The sequence below is a fragment of the Barbus barbus genome, assembly GCF_936440315.1.
Source record: "Barbus barbus genome assembly, chromosome: 28".
NCBI lineage: Eukaryota > Metazoa > Chordata > Actinopteri > Cypriniformes > Cyprinidae > Barbus > Barbus barbus.
In genome coordinates, this window is record NC_136756.1 from 14,665,132 (window position 1) to 14,685,495 (window position 20,364).

The window sequence follows — 20,364 nt, forward strand, 5'->3', positions numbered from 1 at the left end:
AATTTTTTTTAAAGGTTTTCTGACCCCGAGACTCAACTATTTTCTGCAATTCTCCAGCTGTGGTCCTTGGAGAGTCTTTAGTCACTCAAACACATGTCTTCTTCCAGGCAGTTTTGTAACATATTATGTTGATTGGAAATTCTTAATTATTGCCTGATGGTGGAAATGGGAATTTTCACTGCTCTAGCTCTTTTCTTACAGCCACTTCACTAATTTGTGAAGCTCAATTATCTTTTGCTGCAAATCAGAAACATATTCTTTGGTTTTTCTGATTGTGATGGATGATTAAGGGAATTTGGGCTTCATAATCACCCTGGAGTGCTCAAAATTGTGAATATGAATGGGGATATACTTCAGAGATATTTTACTCATAAGAATTTCTAGGGGTGCCAGTAATTGTGTCCAGCGTGTATTTAGAGAAAAACATTTATTTCATAATGATATTTACCCCCATTTTAAATTCTTATTATCCATTGAAAGGTTAGATTTTTGTGCATTTTTTAAATAAAAGATCAAAATTATTAACAATGCCGATTTAATTTTCACAGCCTTCTTTGATCATATTCACCAAGGGTGCCGATATTTTTGGCCATGAGTGTATGTAATCTAGATATTGGTGTAGAGATAAAAAAAAAGGTACAGGAGAAAGTATTTAGATTTTTCTTTTATTGAGCTGGAGAAAAGGGAAAAAAAAAAACGTTAAAATATTTACTTTTATATTATGACATGCAGAAATATAAAGTATTTAATATAATATATATGATATATTTCTGATATTATAAGACAGATTTTTAATGGCCTACACTCTATGTGCCTCCACACACACACAACAGGACATAAGCTAAATCAGTAAGGATAAAGCCTAAATGAGGAGTAAAGAGTTCACTTGTGAAGTCCTGCACGTTTATTATGTGTATATATGATTAATAGTAGGCCTATACATGATGTAGTCAATCTTAACACTGTGCTAAGCAACGTGCCATTCTTTTATATGTAAAGATATTGCCTTATTGAGAAATATCAAGTATTATACAACTCTTCTGCTGCTGCCATTGCTGTGAAACCAGCATGTTCATGTTTTAATGGAAATGTCTTAAGTTCTCATGATGGTGTACGAAATGTATTTTAGCTTCTGCTGTATGTTGCGTTCCTGCAGCGCTGCTCCTCTCTCTTTCTTTCACATGTAGCATTTTCTTATGAATCTCTGTGTTTTGCAAAATTCTTAAAATGCATAGGCAGTGAAATGCCTGTCTGTACATGCAAGTTGACAAATGCACATGATATATAGACATGCTAGTACATTTAATCTTCTGTACGGTTAGTCCTGTATGTGACTAGATATTTTTTGGAGCAGTTTTGTGCCAAATGATGTATTTGCCTTATGGATGTACACCGCAGAGCATTACTAGAGACATTATAAAGAACTTGATTCAGGTTTGTTATTGAAACATTTGTACGGTTTGTTATTTGGAATTGGTTGAATTCGTCATACCTCAAATGATCTTAATTTTCAGCATTTGCTTTGTTCTGTTTTCTTCAATTTAATAAAGATAGCTTCAAACTATTAGATTATCTGTGGCCATTTGCTGTTGGTTGTTTCATGTTTTATTTATAGACATGGACTGTACTATTAAGTTAATCTTGTTGCAAGTATATTGTTCTGGCTGAATGTGTGTACTGTGCACTTGGGTATTACTGTGAAAATATATGCTTCGGCTCTTCAGACATCATTTCCCTCAAGGTGAGGACAGACTGGTAAAAAATCAACAGAAATAGCAATGAACACAAGATTGATTGTGAACAACAACTGAAAAAAGCCTCCAGCACGTGAACAGAATTAATTTTTAAGCAAGCAATAGAAGTGAAAGAGGAAAAAGTGTTAGACTTGCATTATGGGCACCCAACAGTCTACAATTATAAAGCAGTATACCATAAAATCAGTTCTACCAAACTTGTAGTCCACAATATTGTTACAGATAAGGAAAAGTGTTGTGCCTTTTTAGTGCCTTTCTACATTTAGTGAATAGCAGGAAATACCATGAAATATATTTATGAAAATATAAATTATTACAATTAATAGTATTAATTAAAATAAAATAATAGTAAACTTATTTAATTATACATACACATACACATATTATTATCATATTAATACACACATTAATCAATATAACTTATTTAATTAATCATAATTTTAAAAAATACTATTTCAAATAAATGTTGTTCTTTTGAACTTTCGGTTCATCAAAGAATCCTGAAACATGTCTCACAGTCAATATTAAGCAGCTGTTTGCAACACTGGTAATAATAAGAAATGTTTCTTGAACACCAAATCAGCATAGAATGATTTTTGAAAGATCATGTGACACTGAAGACTGGGGTAATGATGCTGAAAATTCAGCTTTTCAATCACAGTTATTTTAATTTGTATAATATTTCGTATTTTAAATCAATCTCCAAAAAATTATTATATATATATATATATACATTTACAGTGCTGCTTGAAAGTTTGTGAACCCTTTACAATTTTCAATATTTCTACATAAATATGACCCAAAACATCATCAGACTTTAGCACAAGTCCTGAAAGGGAAAGGAAAGGGAAGTGGTGTGTGGCCAAGTATGGAGTGAACATGCACCTGGAGAAGTGGGCAGCGGCGCCCGGCGAGCAGTTGGGGGTTGGGTGCCTTGCTCAAGGGTCTCACCTCAGTCGTGGTATTGAGGGTGGAGAGAGCCTACAATCCCTGCCGGACCCGAGACTCAAATCCACGACCTTCGGGTTACAAGTCCAACGCTCTATCCATTAGGCCACGACTGCCCCAGCAAGAAGGAAGCACAGGGAGGAAAATATATATTTAAATACTTCCTCTCGCAGTTATATCGTCGGGTAATTATACTGTATATAAAACGCGGGCATCAGGGAGCCGTTATTAATATGCGAGGCATTGAAACTGCTTTTGAACGATCCATCGATCGAGTTATAGTTTCACTTTCAAGAGACGCGATCACACACAAACTATGTTTACATTATGGAGCAACAGTACTTACCACACATTTCACAAGATCAGATGCTTGTCAGTCATTCGCCATCATCCTCATCTCTCCTTACTGAGAGTGAAATCGTATGTACTGTAACAGGCTACCACTAGCAAGGAGCTAACCATGTCCCTTTAGTGGCTCGCGTTATTTGCTTTCTGTGCCTTTCTGAATACAGACACCAACCCATCCCTGCACTTCACACCCCCTGCACGGCCTGGAACATAACATTTATTTTGTTATTTTCGCTGTTGTCCGCGCTTGTTTATTTACAATACCTGCAGAGCTTCTGATGGTTCGGTCAGCTTAGAACAAGGGCGGGTTTATGCAAATGTTGGGGGCGTAGTGATCCTGACTGTTGCGTCACAGTCGGTGTTATGTTCTGATTCGCCTGTTTTTCAGTGGTCTTTTTTAATCACGAGATTTACATATGAAGGAGGAAACTATGGTGTTTGAGGCTCACTGTATGTCATTTCCATGTACAGAACTGTTATTATTTAAATATGCCAGGGTAAAGACAGTTTTTCATTCTATGGCACCTTTAAATAACAGGGATCTATCAAAGTTTGATCATGTTTGTGGAAGTGAATCATGGCACGAACAAAGGAGTTTACTGAGGACCTCAGAAAAAGAGTTGCTGTTGCTCAACAGGCTGGAAAAGGTCACAAAACCATCTCTAAAGGGTTTGTACTCCACAAATTCACAGTCAGAAAGATTGTGTACAAATTCAAGACCACTGTTACCCTCCCCAAGAGTGGTCAACCAACAAAGATCACTCCAAAAGCAAGACGTCTAATAGTCTGTGAGGTTGCAAAGGAACCCAGGGTAACTTCTAAGCAACTAAAGGCCTTTCGCACATTGGCTAGTGTTCATGTTTACGAGTTCATCATCAGGAGAACACTGAACAACCAAGGTGTGCATGGCAGAGTTGCAAGAGAGCCACTGCTGTCCATCTGCAGTTTGCTAAAGATCAGGAGAAATGTTTTGTGGACAGATGAGACCAAAAGAGAACTTTTTGTTTTAAATGAGAAGCATTACATTTGGAAAAAAAAGAAAAAACACTGCATTACAATCCCCATCTATGATACATTGTGGTGGTAGTAACATGGTTTGGGCCTGTTTTGCTGCATCTGGGCCAGGACAACTTGCCATCATTGATGGAACAATGAATTCCAGATTGTACCAGCAAATTCTAGAGGAAAATATCAAGACATCTGTCCCAGAACTGAGTCTCAAGAGAAAGTGGGCCATGCAGCAAGACAACGACACCAAGCACACAAGTCATTTTACCAAAGAATGGTTAAAGAAGAACAAAGTTAATGTTTTGGAATGGCCGAGTCAAAGTCTGGACCTTAATCCAATTGAAATGTTGTGGAAGGAGCTGAAGAAAGCAGTTCAAAGGAGGAAACCCACCAACATCACAGAGTTGAACCACTTTTCTAGGGCGTTTCCAAACTTTTGGAGGGCAGTGTATATACATATGTGTGTGTGTGCGTGTGTGTGTGTGTGTGTGTGTGTGTGTGTGTGTGTGTGCGTGCGTGTGCATTTCTGATTCTCAAAGCATTTCTACTTCCAGATAATATGTGACCCTGGACCACAAAAAAAGTCATAAGTGTCCATTTTTTTTAACTTGAGATTTATACATAAAAAAAAGAAAGTAATAAATAATCTTTCCATTGAAGTATGGTTTGTTAGGAAAGGACAATATTTGAAAATCTGGAATCTGAGGGTGCAAAAAATATTGCAAAAATATTGAGAAAATTGCATTTAATATTGTCCAAATTAAGTTCTTAGCTATGCATATTACTAATCAAAAAATAAGTTTTGATATGTTTATGGTAGGACATCTACAATATATCTTCATGGAACATGATCTTTACTTAATATCCTAATGATTTTTGGCATAAAAGACCCATACAATGTATTGTTGGCTATTGCTACAAATACTTGTGCTACTTATGACTGGTTTTGTGGTCCAGGGTAAGATATATGTATTACATTAATATGATAGAAATACTTCACTGTTTCTGTAGTCTGCCACAGTGTTAATGGACATGACACTTATGATATGAATAAATGGATCATCTCACTTACGCATAGGTAATATCCAGTTCATAACACCTCAGGAAGTTGTCTTCATTCTGATTTCACAGCGTTTTAATGGAAAACAGGAACAAACTGTAACCTACAGCACAAGGGGTCCATTAGTATGATGTTGGTGTGATGTGTATGGCAGAATAACTTAACTACACCATTGAGAGCCATGCTGTGGAGAAGGCCTGATGCATTACGAAGGCTAGGTCAACACCACCGAAACCTTAATATACCAGGAACGAGGGGAAGAGCAGGCGTCCAGCAAGTACCAGATAGAAGCTCTCCGGTCTCTGCTAAGTGGATACAGAAGCAGCAGGACCCCGGCTGATAGGGAAAGCAGATCAGGCAATTTGGCGAGCGGTGCGTACTTAGCAACACTGTGTGAGGCTGATTGGATCTGTGTAGCCCACTCTCACAGTCCGCCTCTCAGGACATTGTAAGTAATTGGCCATGAGGCTCTGCTCTCCTGCACTGGATCTTCACGCCAATTAAGCCTATCAAAGCCACCCACCCTGACCATTTATTGCCTCTACTTGCTTGTTGACCTTTTGCATTGCATGCTTTGAACGGGAGGTTTGAGATGCGTTTAAAAGATCTGACGTTTATATGGCATCTCAAGGGTTGTTGAAACGAGGGAACGTCATTCTTGATCTTATGCAAAATGTTTCAGGGTCAAATTATTGCTTGTCCACACAACCCACAGCACCCTTGCCAATTTGAAAACAATGAAATAGACAGGTCCGGTTACTATCTAGCAAGTCATGAGGTCTGAAAGAAACTGAGGCAAGCTACTTCATGAACATTGTCACTATACTCTCTCAGAAAAAAGTACAAAGCTGTCACTGGGGCAGTACTAAAGCTAAAAGGTACATTTTTACATCTAAATTGTACACACTATTAGCACCTTAAAGGGATAGTTCACCTAAAAATGAAAATTCTGTCATTACTCACCCTCATGTCATTTCAAATCTGTAAGACCTTCATTTGTCTTCAGAACACAAATTAAGATATTTTTGATGAAATCTGAGAGCTTTCTGACCCTGCATAGACAGCAATACAAGGCCCAGAAAGGCAGTAATGACATCGTTAAAATAGTCCATGTGACATCAGTGGTTCAACCTTAATTTTATGAAGCTACAAGAATACTTTTTGTGATAAAAAAAAACAACAAACATAACGACTTTAATCAACAATTTCTTCTCTTCCATGTCAGTGTTCGACACAGGTTCGAGAACAGGTCTTTTGTGTTTGGAACAACATGAGGGTGAGTAATTAATGACAGAATGTTCATTTTTGGGTGAACTATCTCTTTTAATGTAGGCTACATATTAGTAGTTTAAATGTACATATTAGTACCAGCCCTTGCGAAAATTAACCATGGATTTTCAACAAATAATAAACAAAACAAACAAACAAACGTGGTTATTATCGTTAAACCATAGTCACCACAAATTAACTATGATTCTGCAGCACTATACCTTAGTTTAATAACGGTATTTGCAGTAAATCTGTGGTTATACAAAATGGTAACAAAAATACTACACTTTGCTAAGCAAAGAAAGGGTCGATGAAAATCTCACTGAGGCATTTGGTTGTTCTGCTTGCTTTATAAAAACCCGTAGTTTGCAACTTAGAGGCTCATATGCTGTCTTGCTATTAATATGGCAAGTAATTTTCTGAAAAATGTAATTAATTTGGCAATTAGGTGTTGAATGGCAGCTGTTAACAAGAATAATTTCTCCTTCACGTTCTCTCTAATGTTACCTGTGTTCTGCCAGGAGACTGTATGTTTAAGTTCCACGCGTATGGCTAGAGACATGTGTGTCTAAACCGGATCTAAAAGGAAACACTGCAGACAGCTCATGAGTCCTGCAGGTCTGGGAGAAAAATGTTGTTGGAGAGGCTCTCAAAGGGAAAGCAACATGGACGAAAGATTAATCAGTGCGCGCGCGCCATCTGTCGGTGATCTTCGGAATGAACTGGTTTGCACAGGTTTCAGATTTTGTTATATTTTCCCTTTTAAAATGTGTAATTACATTTGCTAATGATTTAAACGCTTGTATGCATAAAATACTATACATATATAAATTATTAAATTTAAACAAAATGAAAAAGTTATAATAAAATAAGTTGAAAATAATCAAATAAAATATTTAGGTTACACTATATTTTAAGGTGCCATAGTTGCAATGTACTTACGCAAGTACTTACAAAGTGTACTTATAGGGTTAGGGTTCACTATTAGGCCTATTATTACAAGTACATGTAACATGTAATAAGGACACTGTGAAATAAAGTGTTACCAATATTTATTTACCTTCGAAAAAAATAACGCTATGTTATATATTGTAAATTAATTCATAATAAAACCATGTATTTATAATCCATAAATTACATTGAATTAATTTGTTCGTTATTACATATATATTTTAAATATTATATTAATAAATAAAATATATATAAATAAAATATTTAATAAAATTGTAAAATAATTTTAAAAAGGTAAATATTGATTTAAATGAGAAAACAAATAATCACATTACAAATTAATTTATAATATCATGTAATTATTTGTCATTGATTCAAATGAATAAATTTAATTAAAATGCATTAATAAATAAATGGATTTATCAAGTTATCAGTCAAAATGTACAATTTCAAATGAATGGTTTTGTGTCTGTTCCACGTACTGTAAACCAAAGTACAGTTCACTCAAGTTTGTTTTTTTGATAAAACTTTATTTGAGTTTATCTGAGTAACATGGTTTTTCTGTCTTACATTTCACATGCGTTTTACATTCATATGTCATTGGCACCACAGCATACATTTTTTCATACAGTTTGTCAGGTCTTCCAGGCGATAATAGATTTTCCAGAAAACCTTCATTAAGTATGTAAAATGTTTTAAACAATCTTTCCCAAGATAACAATGACTTAACCTTTTTCCAGTTACTTTCTTGGATACAAATTCCACTCTAATAAATTTGTAGTAAAAAATTAACATTTTGGGGCATTTCCCTGTGATCCATTAACATTTTTGTAATGTGAAATGCATTTTACAATCCCCTTACAACATCTGTTCTAGTAAATAGAAGAATACAGATATAGATTCTAGATAATTCAACAGTGTTTGGTCCTTAAGAAGAAACTTTTAAGATCAGAATCTCTCCACCTACTTTACCACCTCCATCTCCACATGGTTAAACCAAAACATCTCACTGAATACCAGAACAATAATTAAAAAAAGGATTTTAATACCCTAGATTTTCATATAGCATAGCTTTGATTGGGTATAGCAAGGGTTACAGGATGTTACATGACCTTCGCCCTCTGCTCTGTGTGGCCTAACATCAAACAGGCACCACTAGTGCATAGTTTCCGCACCTGCCTTCATAAAGGCCACACCAAGCATCTAGAGGTGAAAAGACACTAACATGATGAACCTAACACACTCTCAGACTAACAGACACTGGACCCATCAACGTTTGTTTGATTTAACCAAAAAAAATATTTAAATCTAGTGCACATTTTGTCATTTAGATGTTCCTGAATTATTTTTATCTTCTTTCTAACAATAATCAATTTGTGAATTGTTCAGAATGGGATGCCAAGGCCCAGTGCTGCCACACACTGAGGTGCAAATACTAGTTGGTAAGATTAACCGAGAGTGTTGGCCAGCAATGTGGGGTTCACTGATGTTTACGTGATGCTATAAATGATCAGACAAGATTGTTACAAAGCCAACGGCCCTGTTTACTTCTCCTGTCATACTCAACTCGCATCCCCTGCTGGTCAAGCTCAGGCTTTTTGCGACAGCTCTCATTCAGCTTGTGGGACGGGACGTCACTGTCAGGTCTCCCTGATGTGGTTGTCCTCCTTCAGGCCCTGTCAGCGTCAGGAGGCTGGAAGCGCCCCCTCACAGTGTCAGAGGCCTGCCACATGCCCATTGCTGTCACCAAAGAGCTGTCGTCAGTGTCAGCATCAGCTGGTGGCTGGAGCATCTGCCCCCTGCTGTCAGCTGTACTGAACTTTTCACCTAGTGTGTTTAGCTCAAGGCCGTTTCATGATTGGTGGCTCAACGGCTGCCTGACCAAAGTCAACCTGGGCCAGGATCTGCTGACCCACATCAACCTGTTGTTGGCCGTGGTGGTGATGGTGATGATGGTGATGATGATGCCTGTGCCTCTCCACGCCATCGGGGTGATGCCCTTCATGACCATGTCCATGATGACCGTGATGTTCTTGATGGTGATGCTGTTCTCCCTCTGTTGGTGTATTCTCATCTGTGGATTTCTTGCACTGTTCAAGTTGCAGAGAACTCTGTAATGACCCGAGGAAAAGGGCAAAATGAAAATACTTTATGCACTCAAAAAACAAAGCCTCTAAAAGGTTTTTTATTTATTTATTTTTTTTTATTTTATTTTTATTTTTTCCAATGATGCCACAGAAGAACCCGGTTAGGTCCCCCAAAGAACCTATCAGCGAACAGTTTTTAAAAGAACCATTTTTTTCTCAGAACATTTTATTAATCTGAAGAACCCTTTTCCAATATAAGGAACTTTTTGTGCAATGGAAAGGCTCAAAGGATGTTCTTCACTGACCCATAGAATTGATCCCAATGAAGATATAACCTTTTTTTAAACATGCATTTTCATGCCAAACAACTTACATGAAATTGTATCAAGTATAGAAAACATATTATAAAATGAGAGAAAAACTTTTATATTAGTTTAAATATTAAAAGTAATTTTAACTTTTAAAGGTTTTTTATTTATTTATTTATTGCTGTTGTTGTTGTTGTGTTATATGGCCATTAAGTAATAACAGTGGAGGATTCTTACCTAAATGTATGTATAAAACTCCAAGAATACTAAATAAATTAACACTATACGGAATACGAATTATCTGTAATAAGGAACAACAGAACTAAAAATGTTACTTTGTACATATTCTGAATTTCTTTTTCTGAACGAAGACGATTAAAAAAAAGTATTTATTTGGTAGGGCGCCATCTAGAAGGAAAGGGAGGTATTGTAACGACCCTTCACTGCGCATTCGCTTGCGTCCATTTAAATCTACCGCTTTTAAGGACACACGCTAGAAATTAATTAAATGGCGTTTCTTTAGCCCCGCCTTCTTCTCCTTATATGGTGCAGACTGCACTTACGTACACAAACAGATGTCCTCATGTGCGCGTCAGATTTAGATGGAGGGAGGAAGATTTTGAGAGAATATTGTGTACAAATTATATGGACTTCTTTTATGATACCTTTCATGTGCTTTTTGGATCCTCATATCATTCTCAGCACCACATTGTTTAGTAACATAGGATGAGTAAATGAAAATGTGTTTAAAGAGAAAAAAGGATTTTTATTCAGGTCAAACTGGTGTTGAGCTTACAGAACGCATATCATATTCTATGTATACTACACACTATATTTATAATCACTGCTGTTTTACCTCAGTGCTGCATTCTCCACAAATACCATCACAATAAGTAAGTCTTATGGCCTCCTCCACATATGGGTGGCTCAGGACGGTGTAGGGAAGAGACAGATGGTAAGTGAGTCGGCCACACCTGGTAGAGAAAGGTGTTTAGTGAAATATTATTAAAGTAATATAGTGATCATGTTCATCAGGTGAATTGAACTGGATGAGTGGTGAGCTGAACCTGTCATAGACCAAGATGTCATCCTTCTCTGCATTTACTGCCTGCCAGACATCCGGCTGACTGAGGTCTTGGGCGTAGAGGGTGATATTCATCAGTCTTTCTTTGAGCAAGTGGTGCAGCCGCTGGGACCTTTCGTCTCGGTTGTTTACCACCATGTAGTTTATATTTGCATAGCCTTGGTTCTCTAACTTCAGGAGCAAGTCATTGAGCCTTGAAGAACATTCAATAAGTTGGATTAGATAAATACGCCTTGTGTAAACAATGCAAAGAGAACACTATCAAGAATGCGACCAGATAAGGGTTTGAAAAACAAGGTCTCATGAAAGTTTTGCTGTTTTTCTTTGATATGTTTGAAATGTTTGAAGGTAAAAAGAATGCACTCACTTCGATGCTTGCTCCAAGCAGAACAATCAGCTGGCCTGGAGGTAAGCCACCACTGTCACACCCCCAAGAGCGTTCTTCATGGGCTCCTCCTCTCCGATTTTCCACACGGGAGGAAGTTTGCAGCGGGCTCCGTCTGTTTCACTCTCTGCACTGCAGCCCGCCAGCAGGCAAAGAGCCAGGGTAAGGCTGAGTGCCTTCCACATGACTCCAAACAACAGTCCCACTAACCTAAACACAAAGACCAACAGTTTGTCTCATATCCATAAAAAATAAAAGACATTTGAATTGTAAACTGATGATACAATTCCAACCTGACAATCAACAATAAACAATTAATATATATTTTTATGAATTCATTATTAATTTATGAATATGAATTGTGCATGTGTGTGTGTGTATACACACAATTCATATTCTCAAAATTCATTAATTTTATAATATTTTAAATAAATATATATTTTATTATTTTATTAATTTTTATGTTCAAATGTCAGCTATATAAAATAATATATAAAATATACTGATGTAAAATAATATACTGATAAAACATTAAATATTTTTATTTATGTATGTTTTGTTTTTTATATTCAAATATCAGCTCTATAAAATATACTGATATGTAATATATAATATACTAATAAATACTGATATTTAATTCAATTAGTTTTTATTTCTACAGCATGTTTCACAATATATATATATATATATATATATATATATATATATATATATATTCTAAAGATGCTTTACAGTAAACAAGGGAAAATGGTGTTAAACTTGTAACAAGGAAGGAGATGGAAACTGCAGGGGAATCTAATCTCTATTGGTCAGCACATATCGAAATTACTGTCTGCTCAGCAGTTATATATCTAACCATATCGTTTTTGTATTAGCCATATAATAATCATGTACCTGTAATTATGGTAATTAACCCTGATTTAGTGATCAAAGTCAATGAAAGCAAGTTTAGGGCAAGGTCCATAGTACATACAAATCCTATTGGAGGAAACTGTACATTTTCATGACACAGAGTTATCAGAACCAAATTAATGTACAAACTGCTTTTAAATATATATAAAATAATGTATTAGTACCTACATTATACTTTAAATATATGTGAATATTTAAAACAATTAATAAGTAATGCAAAGAAGATGTTTTTCAGAATGGCTGAAAAAAAAAGAAATCCAAAAAATATATCTCATAACTGATAAATGACTTACTTGTTTTACTTGAGAGTCTTCGGCAGCGATACTTTCTGAGCTGGTTTCTAGACAAAAACAACCCGCTCCCACACGGCTCCTCCTATTTATACTCCTCTTGTTTTTCCTGACTGAAAGCGGGGCAAAGGTCCCTCTGTCCCTGTTTCAAAAACTTTAATAGTTCACGTATTCACCCCAGGAGTTACACGCATCAGCAGTAAATATCTGTAACCTCCATAATGTGTTCTGAGTGGACAAGCCAAAGCTTGAGCAGGGAAAAAAATGTTTGTCTAAGTGGATTAGTATTGGTATGTGTCACTGCCAAAGACTGTTTTTATTTTCTTTTTCATTTTTTCTCTCCAACTTTTTAATTTCTTCGCATAAGTATCTACTGTGAAAAAAACCCCGGAAAAAAGCTAAGTTACACCTGTTTTTGCCAACAAAAAAAAAAAAGTCCAGATAGTAAACAGTTAACGAAAACTGCATTCCAGACTTCTGTTTCCCTAAAGGATGAAAAGTGGGGGGATGAGTGCAACACTGAAAAGAAATTACAACCAATTATGAATCTGAGCATTGTGTGCAACATGGTTATTAAAGCATTCATACAGAATCAATTATCATTTTATCGTCATGGTTCTCTTAACATCCTGTAATTTTTGTTTGTGCAACAGTGCACAGCTGGGTTAGTGTCAGCACTTTTCCTGCTGAGATGAAACTTTGAAACTTCCTGTCTTTTTGCTGAACTTTGATGAACACCCTGTTTTTAAGATCCTGTAAGGCTGGAAAAACAATGATACAGCGCATTTTCTTGGAAGACAAGTGTTTAAAACTTACATACACATCCAAAACCATTTTATAAACATTCAAAGACAGTCTCAAGACCGTCTTATGTTTTATGATTTATCAGTTAGTTAATGTTCATTATCAGATCTCATGATCAGGAGGACTGTTTGACCTAGTGATGCACTTTAGATGCAGTTAACACGCATTTTACTGATTACTGCTAGTTAACTGTTAACTTGTTATGAAATCATTTATTAGATAAACCGATTCTCATAAATCTTGACAATATTTGTCTATTCTTAGTAAAGAATAATCTGTATATGCAAGTCAATGGATAGCGCAACAACTGGACATTTAGCATCTTCGGGAATTGTCTAATCTATTTGATTTTAGTTTTTTTTTCTCTCTCTGAAGTTTTGACAATCATTTTTAGATTAGCCTAATGATTTACTAGCAAACCTGCAATTGTTTAACATACCCAGCTTATGTATAAACCTGTTGATGTCCTATTTTAAGATATATGAATTAAGGTTACGTTGTATTCTGTTTTTACATTTAATCTTACAGTTTACACGTTTCCAGTAATCAAATCTTAGTTCTTGCTTTAATTACGTTTAAAGGCTTCAGTATTTTGTCATAGCCTACATTAAACGCTACACTCTTTAAAAAGAAATAAGGATTCCAAAAGTGGGCTTTCACAGTGATGCCATAGAATAACCATTTTTAGTTCTCAGTGAACGGTTCTTAAAACTACCGTTTTTCTTAATGTGAACAAAACTGTAATCTTAAGAACCTTTTTCCACTACAAAGATCCTTTTGTGGAATGGAAACGTTCCATGGATGTTAAAGATTCCTCATGGAACCATCATGGTATCTCAGTTGTGCCTCAGGAGAGCAGTGGAGAGCTTTGACTGTCAATGAATAACGTATTGTTTTGGCTCTGAGAGAAGTTTTTTATGTCAAATTTCAGTTTAACTTCAAATATCCGTAGTGTAATTACTTCTGTTAAATATCTTATTAAACATAACATATAGCTAGAATTAATTATTTTTCTCTCTAATTGATCAAAACTAAATATTTTCTTTTGATTTGATGATTTTTTTTGGTTTTCATTTAAAGATTTTCGATTTAAAGTTTTTTTTTTTTTTTTCACCAGTGTGTTTTTTAACAAAAGTAGCCTAACATTGGATCAGGTTTATTCAAATTAAAACGAAAACCATAAAAAAATCTTAAAATAATAATAAATAAATGTTAACTGAAATAAAAATATACAAATCTTGCATTTATTTCTATATCTAAAATAACTAAAACTGAAATAAAAATTGAGAACTAGCCTAAATAGACATGTTTAAGAAAAACTAATAAATATGACAAGACAATAAGATTAGGCCTACTTAAAAAGTGAAAAGAAAACATTTAAAGTGAAATATAAACATTAAAATGAATTCAAAATGTGATCAAAAACTATAGGTTAATAATAGCCATCCATAAAATGATTTAGCCTACTAGAGGGTAATTTTTATATATTTTAGCATTTGTGTTTTCTTTTAATCAAAATCAGGTTGCCAACCAAAATTTTACTTATACTTATTTACCTTTTTGAAATGTAGCTATTTATTTATTTAGGACAGATAACACTCACAGGAGATAGCCTACATACAGCGCAAATATTAGGCTATTTAAAAGAACGATAGACCTATGTGATTTGACGCAAAGCAGTACACAACCAGAATACAAAACAAAGTGATAATCTACCAAAATAATTAAGACAAAACAAATGTACATTTTGGGATCTTTGGGCACCGTCGCCCTGGTAACCACCACCTGTCAGCCTCGCGCGATAAAACGCTTCCGCAGGGGCTTATGGGAAGTCGAGGCCATCGCAAGAGCGACCGCCCTTTTCCGACGAGCGGAGGAAAAACAGCACATTGATCGCTTCAGGCCTCCAACGCGAATAAGCAACCGCACTAGACATCGGAGCGTCACCCGGGGTAAGTTCTTGGGAGCGTTAGACACCCGGCGTCACTCATTATTGAGCCGAAAGGGAATCTGTCTGATTAAAAGAGCATTTTAATGCGCGATTTGATGACGTAACGACAATGGTCCAGAAAACAAATGGCGAATGCGTTAGCGGCCACAGGCCCAGCGTGCGAGTAACATGAAGCTGACTAGCACACAGTGCTGCTTTTGCCGTTCGTATATTTCTGTAGGACCTCCATACGGTTGGACTGTTGAAGAACGCGGCTTTTGCAGCAGTTTGACCCGCTGGGTGTAAAGCAGCCCGTCTTGCGTAGACCAGCTCCCTGTAGAAATGCGCGCGTATTCGGCATGCTGCTTAGATATGCCTGGCGCTCTGTGGATCTATTGGGATAGGGGCCATTACAAAGTATGTGCCTAATTGATCTTAGCGCATTGTCTGTGTTAAATGACATACGCTTGTGAAAGATTGTAGACGAATCTGAGCAGTTGTAACTGATTTTTGGTTCCAAGAAGTCAATGCAACTTCACTTTTTTATTATATTATAATAATAATATACATATTATACATGCATACTTTTATTATGCTGCCATATTTTTATTGTCTGTTTGTTCTTCGTAGTACTTGCATGCGCACGGAAAGGGCTGAGCCATGTCTGTTGATGGAGATGTTGACTATGGGCATGAGTTTCCAGCCCATTACAAAGTGATGCTTGACAAACTGAATGAGCAGCGTCAGCTGGATCAGTTCACAGACATCACTCTTATTGTGGATGGTGAGGTTTCCTTTTTCTAATACCTTTCGGAATTATGCAAAATGTTATATAGTTGAATAAACAGGTGCTGATGATTGTGGTTACTTTAACAGGACATCAGTTTAGGGCCCACAAAGCTGTTCTGGCTGCCTGCAGTCAGTTTTTCCACAAATTCTTTCAAGACTTCACTCAGGAGCCTCTAGTGGAAATTGAAGGTACCTAACAATACATGCATCTGTGTGGCATATTACAATGTAGCCTGTTTTTCCTGGACAATGACTCCTCTTAATCAATCAACCTTAAAATGTGTCATTGTTACAGTGTAATTATACATTTAAGTACTGAGTTACATTAATTAACTACATGTACTCACTACATGGTTAGGATTTGGGTTTGGTTTAGGGTTACTTTCATGTAATTACGCATAATTTATTGTTATTATAATAGTAAGTACATGTAACATGTAATTAGGATACTTTAAAATAAAGTGTTGCCTAATATTGTTTATTGCCCAAAACAAATAATGAAAGTTGGCGTTTTAAAGAAATCGACATCTATTAAGGGCCGGAATTTAAGTTTGTTTAAATTACTAGAGACCCGAGGTTACTGATATCAGATCTGAACCATGTCTTTGCCGCTAATCAGAATTTTAACCCTGACCCATTTGAGTCAGACCTCAGTTGACAGCAGTTATTTATACCAGTTCACTCATTACTGCTATTGCATTTTATGTTCTCCCTGCCCTAATAGTAGTAAGCTAAAATTACTCCGAAGAATGAATGCTCAATAATAAACTTTACAATATTTTTGTTGCAATGAACAGGTGTTGGCAACGCTGCCTTCCGTCACCTCATGGAGTTCACTTATACAGCTACATTAGCTGTGAATGGTGAGGAAGAAGTCAGTGATGTCTGGAGAGCTGCAGAGTACCTTCAAATGCAGGAGGCGATCAAAGCCTTGGACAACAGGTTGATCACTATTGTATATTTTCCTTTGCTTGATTTTATCCTGAAGTTGATTTTTAACTTTTATGTTTCTTTTCACACATAGAAGGAATGGTACTGCCTCAGTAAACTCCTCCCAGGCCTTGGCTGGAAAGAGCAAGGCTAAGAAGAGGAAGATCTCAGAGACCTCCAATGTGATCACTGAGACTGTTCCTTCAGTGGAGACCGAAGCTGTTGAAATCGAAGTGGAGGTTGGCGAGGAACATATTGAGGTGGAGGAAAGCGGCCTGGTGGAAGTAGTGGATGCTGCTAGGAATTCCACCGAACCTTCATCGGATGACTCTGCGTTGGCCTTACTGGCCGACATCACAAGCAAGTACCAGCAGGGAGAGCAGACGTTCCATGTGATGAAAAAGGACGTAGAGGATTCGGTAGTCGTGCCGGAAGAGACTGTGATTGCCTCCAAGACCCTGGAGAATATTGAAGTGGTGGAGGTTCAGATCTCTCAGCTGGACAACCTTTTCCGTTGTGACAAGTGTGACCGCTGCTTCAAACTCTACTACCACCTCAAACAGCACATGAAGACTCACACCGCTACCCCGGATAGGGGCTTTGTCTGCAGGCACTGTGGTAAAACATATGCCCGGGAAGGAGCCCTTAAACAGCACTTGAATAATCACCATTTTGATGCGGAGGAACAGTCCCGACGACAGAAAAAGAAAGTGCATGTTTGCGAGTACTGTGAAAAGCAGTTTGATCATTTTGGACACTTCAAAGAGCATTTAAGGAAACACACAGGTGAGATATTATGAGGTTTAATGCATTTTAAGAAATGCATTCAAATGTAATCTCTAATCAGCTTCTCATTTATTCACGTATGTGTAGGTGAGAAACCCTTTGAGTGCCCGGAGTGCCATGAACGTTTTGCTAGGAACAGTACGCTGAAGTGCCACATGTCAGCATGTCAAAATGGCGCTGGAGCCAAAAAAGGGAGAAAGAAGCTGTATGAATGCCAGGTTGGTTTTAGCCAGTAAAATATCCAAACATGCATTTACTATGCCAAGCCATCTGAAAAACTCACTAAAAGGGCTAAAGAAAATCAAATTGCAATTTTTCAGGTAAATATGATTTTGTGATTTTTAAGATACAATATATTGCATGCAATTTTTCAATCAATTCATTTTAGTTTAGGTTAACTTCCTTTATACTTAAACTGCAGTAAAAAAAAAATGTTCAATGCCAAAAATCATTAGGATATTAAGTAAAGATCATGTTCCATGAAGATATTTTGTAAATTTCCTACCATAAATATATTAACTTCATTTTTGATTAGTAATATGCACTGCTAAGAACTTCATTTGGACATCTTTGAAGGCAATTTTCTCAGTATTTAGATTTTATTTTTTTATTTTTTTCACCCTCAGATTCCAGATTTTCAAATAATTGTATCTCGGCCAAATATTGTCTTATCCAAACAAACCACACATCAATGGAAGGCTTATTTATTCAGATTTCAGATGATGTATAAATCTCAATTTCGAAAAATTGAAATATATATATATATATATATATATATATATTACATTGCAAAATGAACTGAGTATTTAAGAAAAATAGAATGTTAGTACAACTGTAAGAAAAATAAATAAACGTAATTTTAAAAAAATTAAAATAGTCATATTTTCAAACGTCGAAGCATCGAGCTTAATTTTTGACAGAATACCTCAGGTTTCTTCTCTTTTTTTTTTTTTTTTGACAACAGCATGTATATAATTATATAATTGCTGCTTATAATTTTGGAAAGATGGTTGCTGCATATTGTTTCCAAAAACTAAAAATATATTTATTTAATTAAAAGCAATTTGATAATCGCACTAAGCAATATGGCAGTTTTGGTTGTATTTTGCTTATTCATGCAGCCCTACTCACTTATTTTGACTCCTCAGGTCTGTAGCAGTGTTTTCAATAGTTGGGAGCAGTTCAAGGACCACTTAGTGACTCACACGGGTGAGAAGCCCAACCACTGCACCATCTGCGATCAGTGGTTCACGCAACCCAGAGACCTCCACACTCATCTGGAAGAGCTCCACGGCTTGCAGGAGAAGATTATCGTCACAGAGGAAGTCATGATTTCAGACCCAGCCACGGTCTTGGCTATGGCGGAGGTTGAGGAGGGAGAGGAGAGGGTGATCCTGGAGAACGACATGCGGGTGGAGCATGTTACTGTGGAGCCGGTGGACGTTGTAGCTGTTGAGGAGACTCTCGTGGTGGAGGAAGAGACGCCGATACAGCCTTCTCAGACTGTGGTTGGGGTGGAAGAGACAGTGGTTTTACAAGTAGATGGCGAGAGATTGAAAGAACAAGCAATGGATATCCAAATAGCACATGTGACTGTTGCAGAACCAGAATGTCAAGTTAAACAAAAGGCAGTGGACTGTTCGAAAAAAGTAAAGACTGCAAATGTATGAAAGGCCTCTCCTTGTGCATGGACAATTTGAGAATGAATTGGGAAGGTGAGCCAGGCCATTACTCCTTTCCTACCGCATTAAAATTGTACAGCAATGGTCACTGTGGTGTCATCCAACAAAGATGGGTCACCAGCTTAATTTGTTTAAGCTTTTCTCTTCACTTCTCTGAAAGCAATGTCTCCATAAATCTGATCACAGGTTCAGTCATGCTTTTAATGTATGTTGTGGATAAGAATAGTAAGAGATGTAATTCATTTAATGAATAGTGCATGTCGCCAAAACTGTTTCAAAGGTGGAAAGAATGTTTTTTTTGTTTTTTGTGCTGGGCAACAATTAATCGCATCCAAAATGAAAGTTTTTATGGACATAATATATGTGTGTGTACTGCATATATTTCTCATGTGTGTATATATAAAGACACACACATACAGTATATATTTAGAAATTATTTACATTTACATGTATTCACATGTATATATTTATATTCACATAATTTAAATTATATAATTTAATATATAAACATCCTATTTTTCTTAAATGTATAAGTGCATGTGTGTATTTATGTATGCATAAGAAATATATACAGTACACACACATTATGTACATAACTTTTATTTTGGATGCAGTCGTTGCCCAGCACTTTTTTTTTTTTAAGTTATCTTTGGATGTATGTTTATAGTGTGTGTAAGAAGCTTATTTTCATAAAAGAATTAAAGGGCAAAATGTTTCCCCAGATAATCGAGACATGTATGCAGTTCTGACTTGCATTTCTAATCTTTCTCCTTGTTCAGTCTGCATCATTAATTTGTTTTAAGCGGGTTTGCTGTTCAGCTGTACAAAGCAATAAAATAATGTATGTAATATTTGTCACAGGTTCTAACCCTGATGTGGCACTCTGAGCCTGTTTTCAGTTGCAGTGATTTATGTGAACAGGAAATTAATTGTAATTGGGACATGCAGCAAGCAACTCTTCACTGTAAAGCAGGTATGGGTTAAACCAGGCCTTCTCAAACGGAGGAGCTTTGACCGCCCATGAAGGCAGTGGCTCTCA

General features: G+C 36.3%; 2 protein-coding genes across 3 annotated transcripts; one reads left to right on the forward strand and one right to left on the reverse strand.

Annotated features, from left to right (window-relative positions):
* Window positions 1-8,838: 8,838 nt before the first annotated feature.
* selenop (selenoprotein P) lies at window positions 8,839-12,504 on the reverse strand. The gene is given in 9 exon segments (XM_079382089.1): window positions 8,839-9,017; window positions 9,020-9,026; window positions 9,028-9,098; window positions 9,101-9,113; window positions 9,115-9,449; window positions 10,590-10,707; window positions 10,801-11,010; window positions 11,185-11,412; window positions 12,408-12,504. Coding segments are annotated over 8 exon segments (996 nt in total). The 5' UTR covers window positions 11,388-11,412; window positions 12,408-12,504; the 3' UTR covers window positions 8,839-8,978.
* Window positions 12,505-15,059: 2,555 nt separating this feature from the next.
* Window positions 15,060-19,609, forward strand: znf131 (zinc finger protein 131). Of its 2 annotated transcripts, none has more exons than XM_079382136.1 (7): window positions 15,060-15,160; window positions 15,769-15,922; window positions 16,015-16,116; window positions 16,725-16,869; window positions 16,952-17,643; window positions 17,731-17,861; window positions 18,792-19,609. In XM_079382136.1, exons 2-7 carry the CDS (start codon window positions 15,799-15,801, stop codon window positions 19,311-19,313), a joined length of 1,716 nt encoding a protein of 571 aa, XP_079238262.1. In that variant the 5' UTR covers window positions 15,060-15,160; window positions 15,769-15,798; the 3' UTR covers window positions 19,314-19,609. The 2 variants fall into 2 exon arrangements, with proteins under 2 accessions (XP_079238262.1, XP_079238263.1); XM_079382137.1 differs by lacking the exon at window positions 15,060-15,160 and adding an exon at window positions 15,254-15,555.
* Window positions 19,610-20,364: the final 755 nt, after the last annotated feature.

What these genes read in the sequence shown, in the direction of transcription:
- znf131 (XM_079382136.1), top strand. Translation starts at nt 15,799, where the DNA reads ATGTCTGTTGATGGAGATGTTGACTATGGGCATGAGTTTCCAGCCCAT. An exon ending in GCCTCTAGTGGAAATTGAAG is followed by an intron (nt 16,117 to 16,724) that starts GTACCTAACAAT and finishes TGCAATGAACAG; the next exon opens with GTGTTGGCAACGCTGCCTTC. An exon ending in ATCAAAGCCTTGGACAACAG is followed by an intron (nt 16,870 to 16,951) that starts GTTGATCACTAT and finishes TTTCACACATAG; the next exon opens with AAGGAATGGTACTGCCTCAG.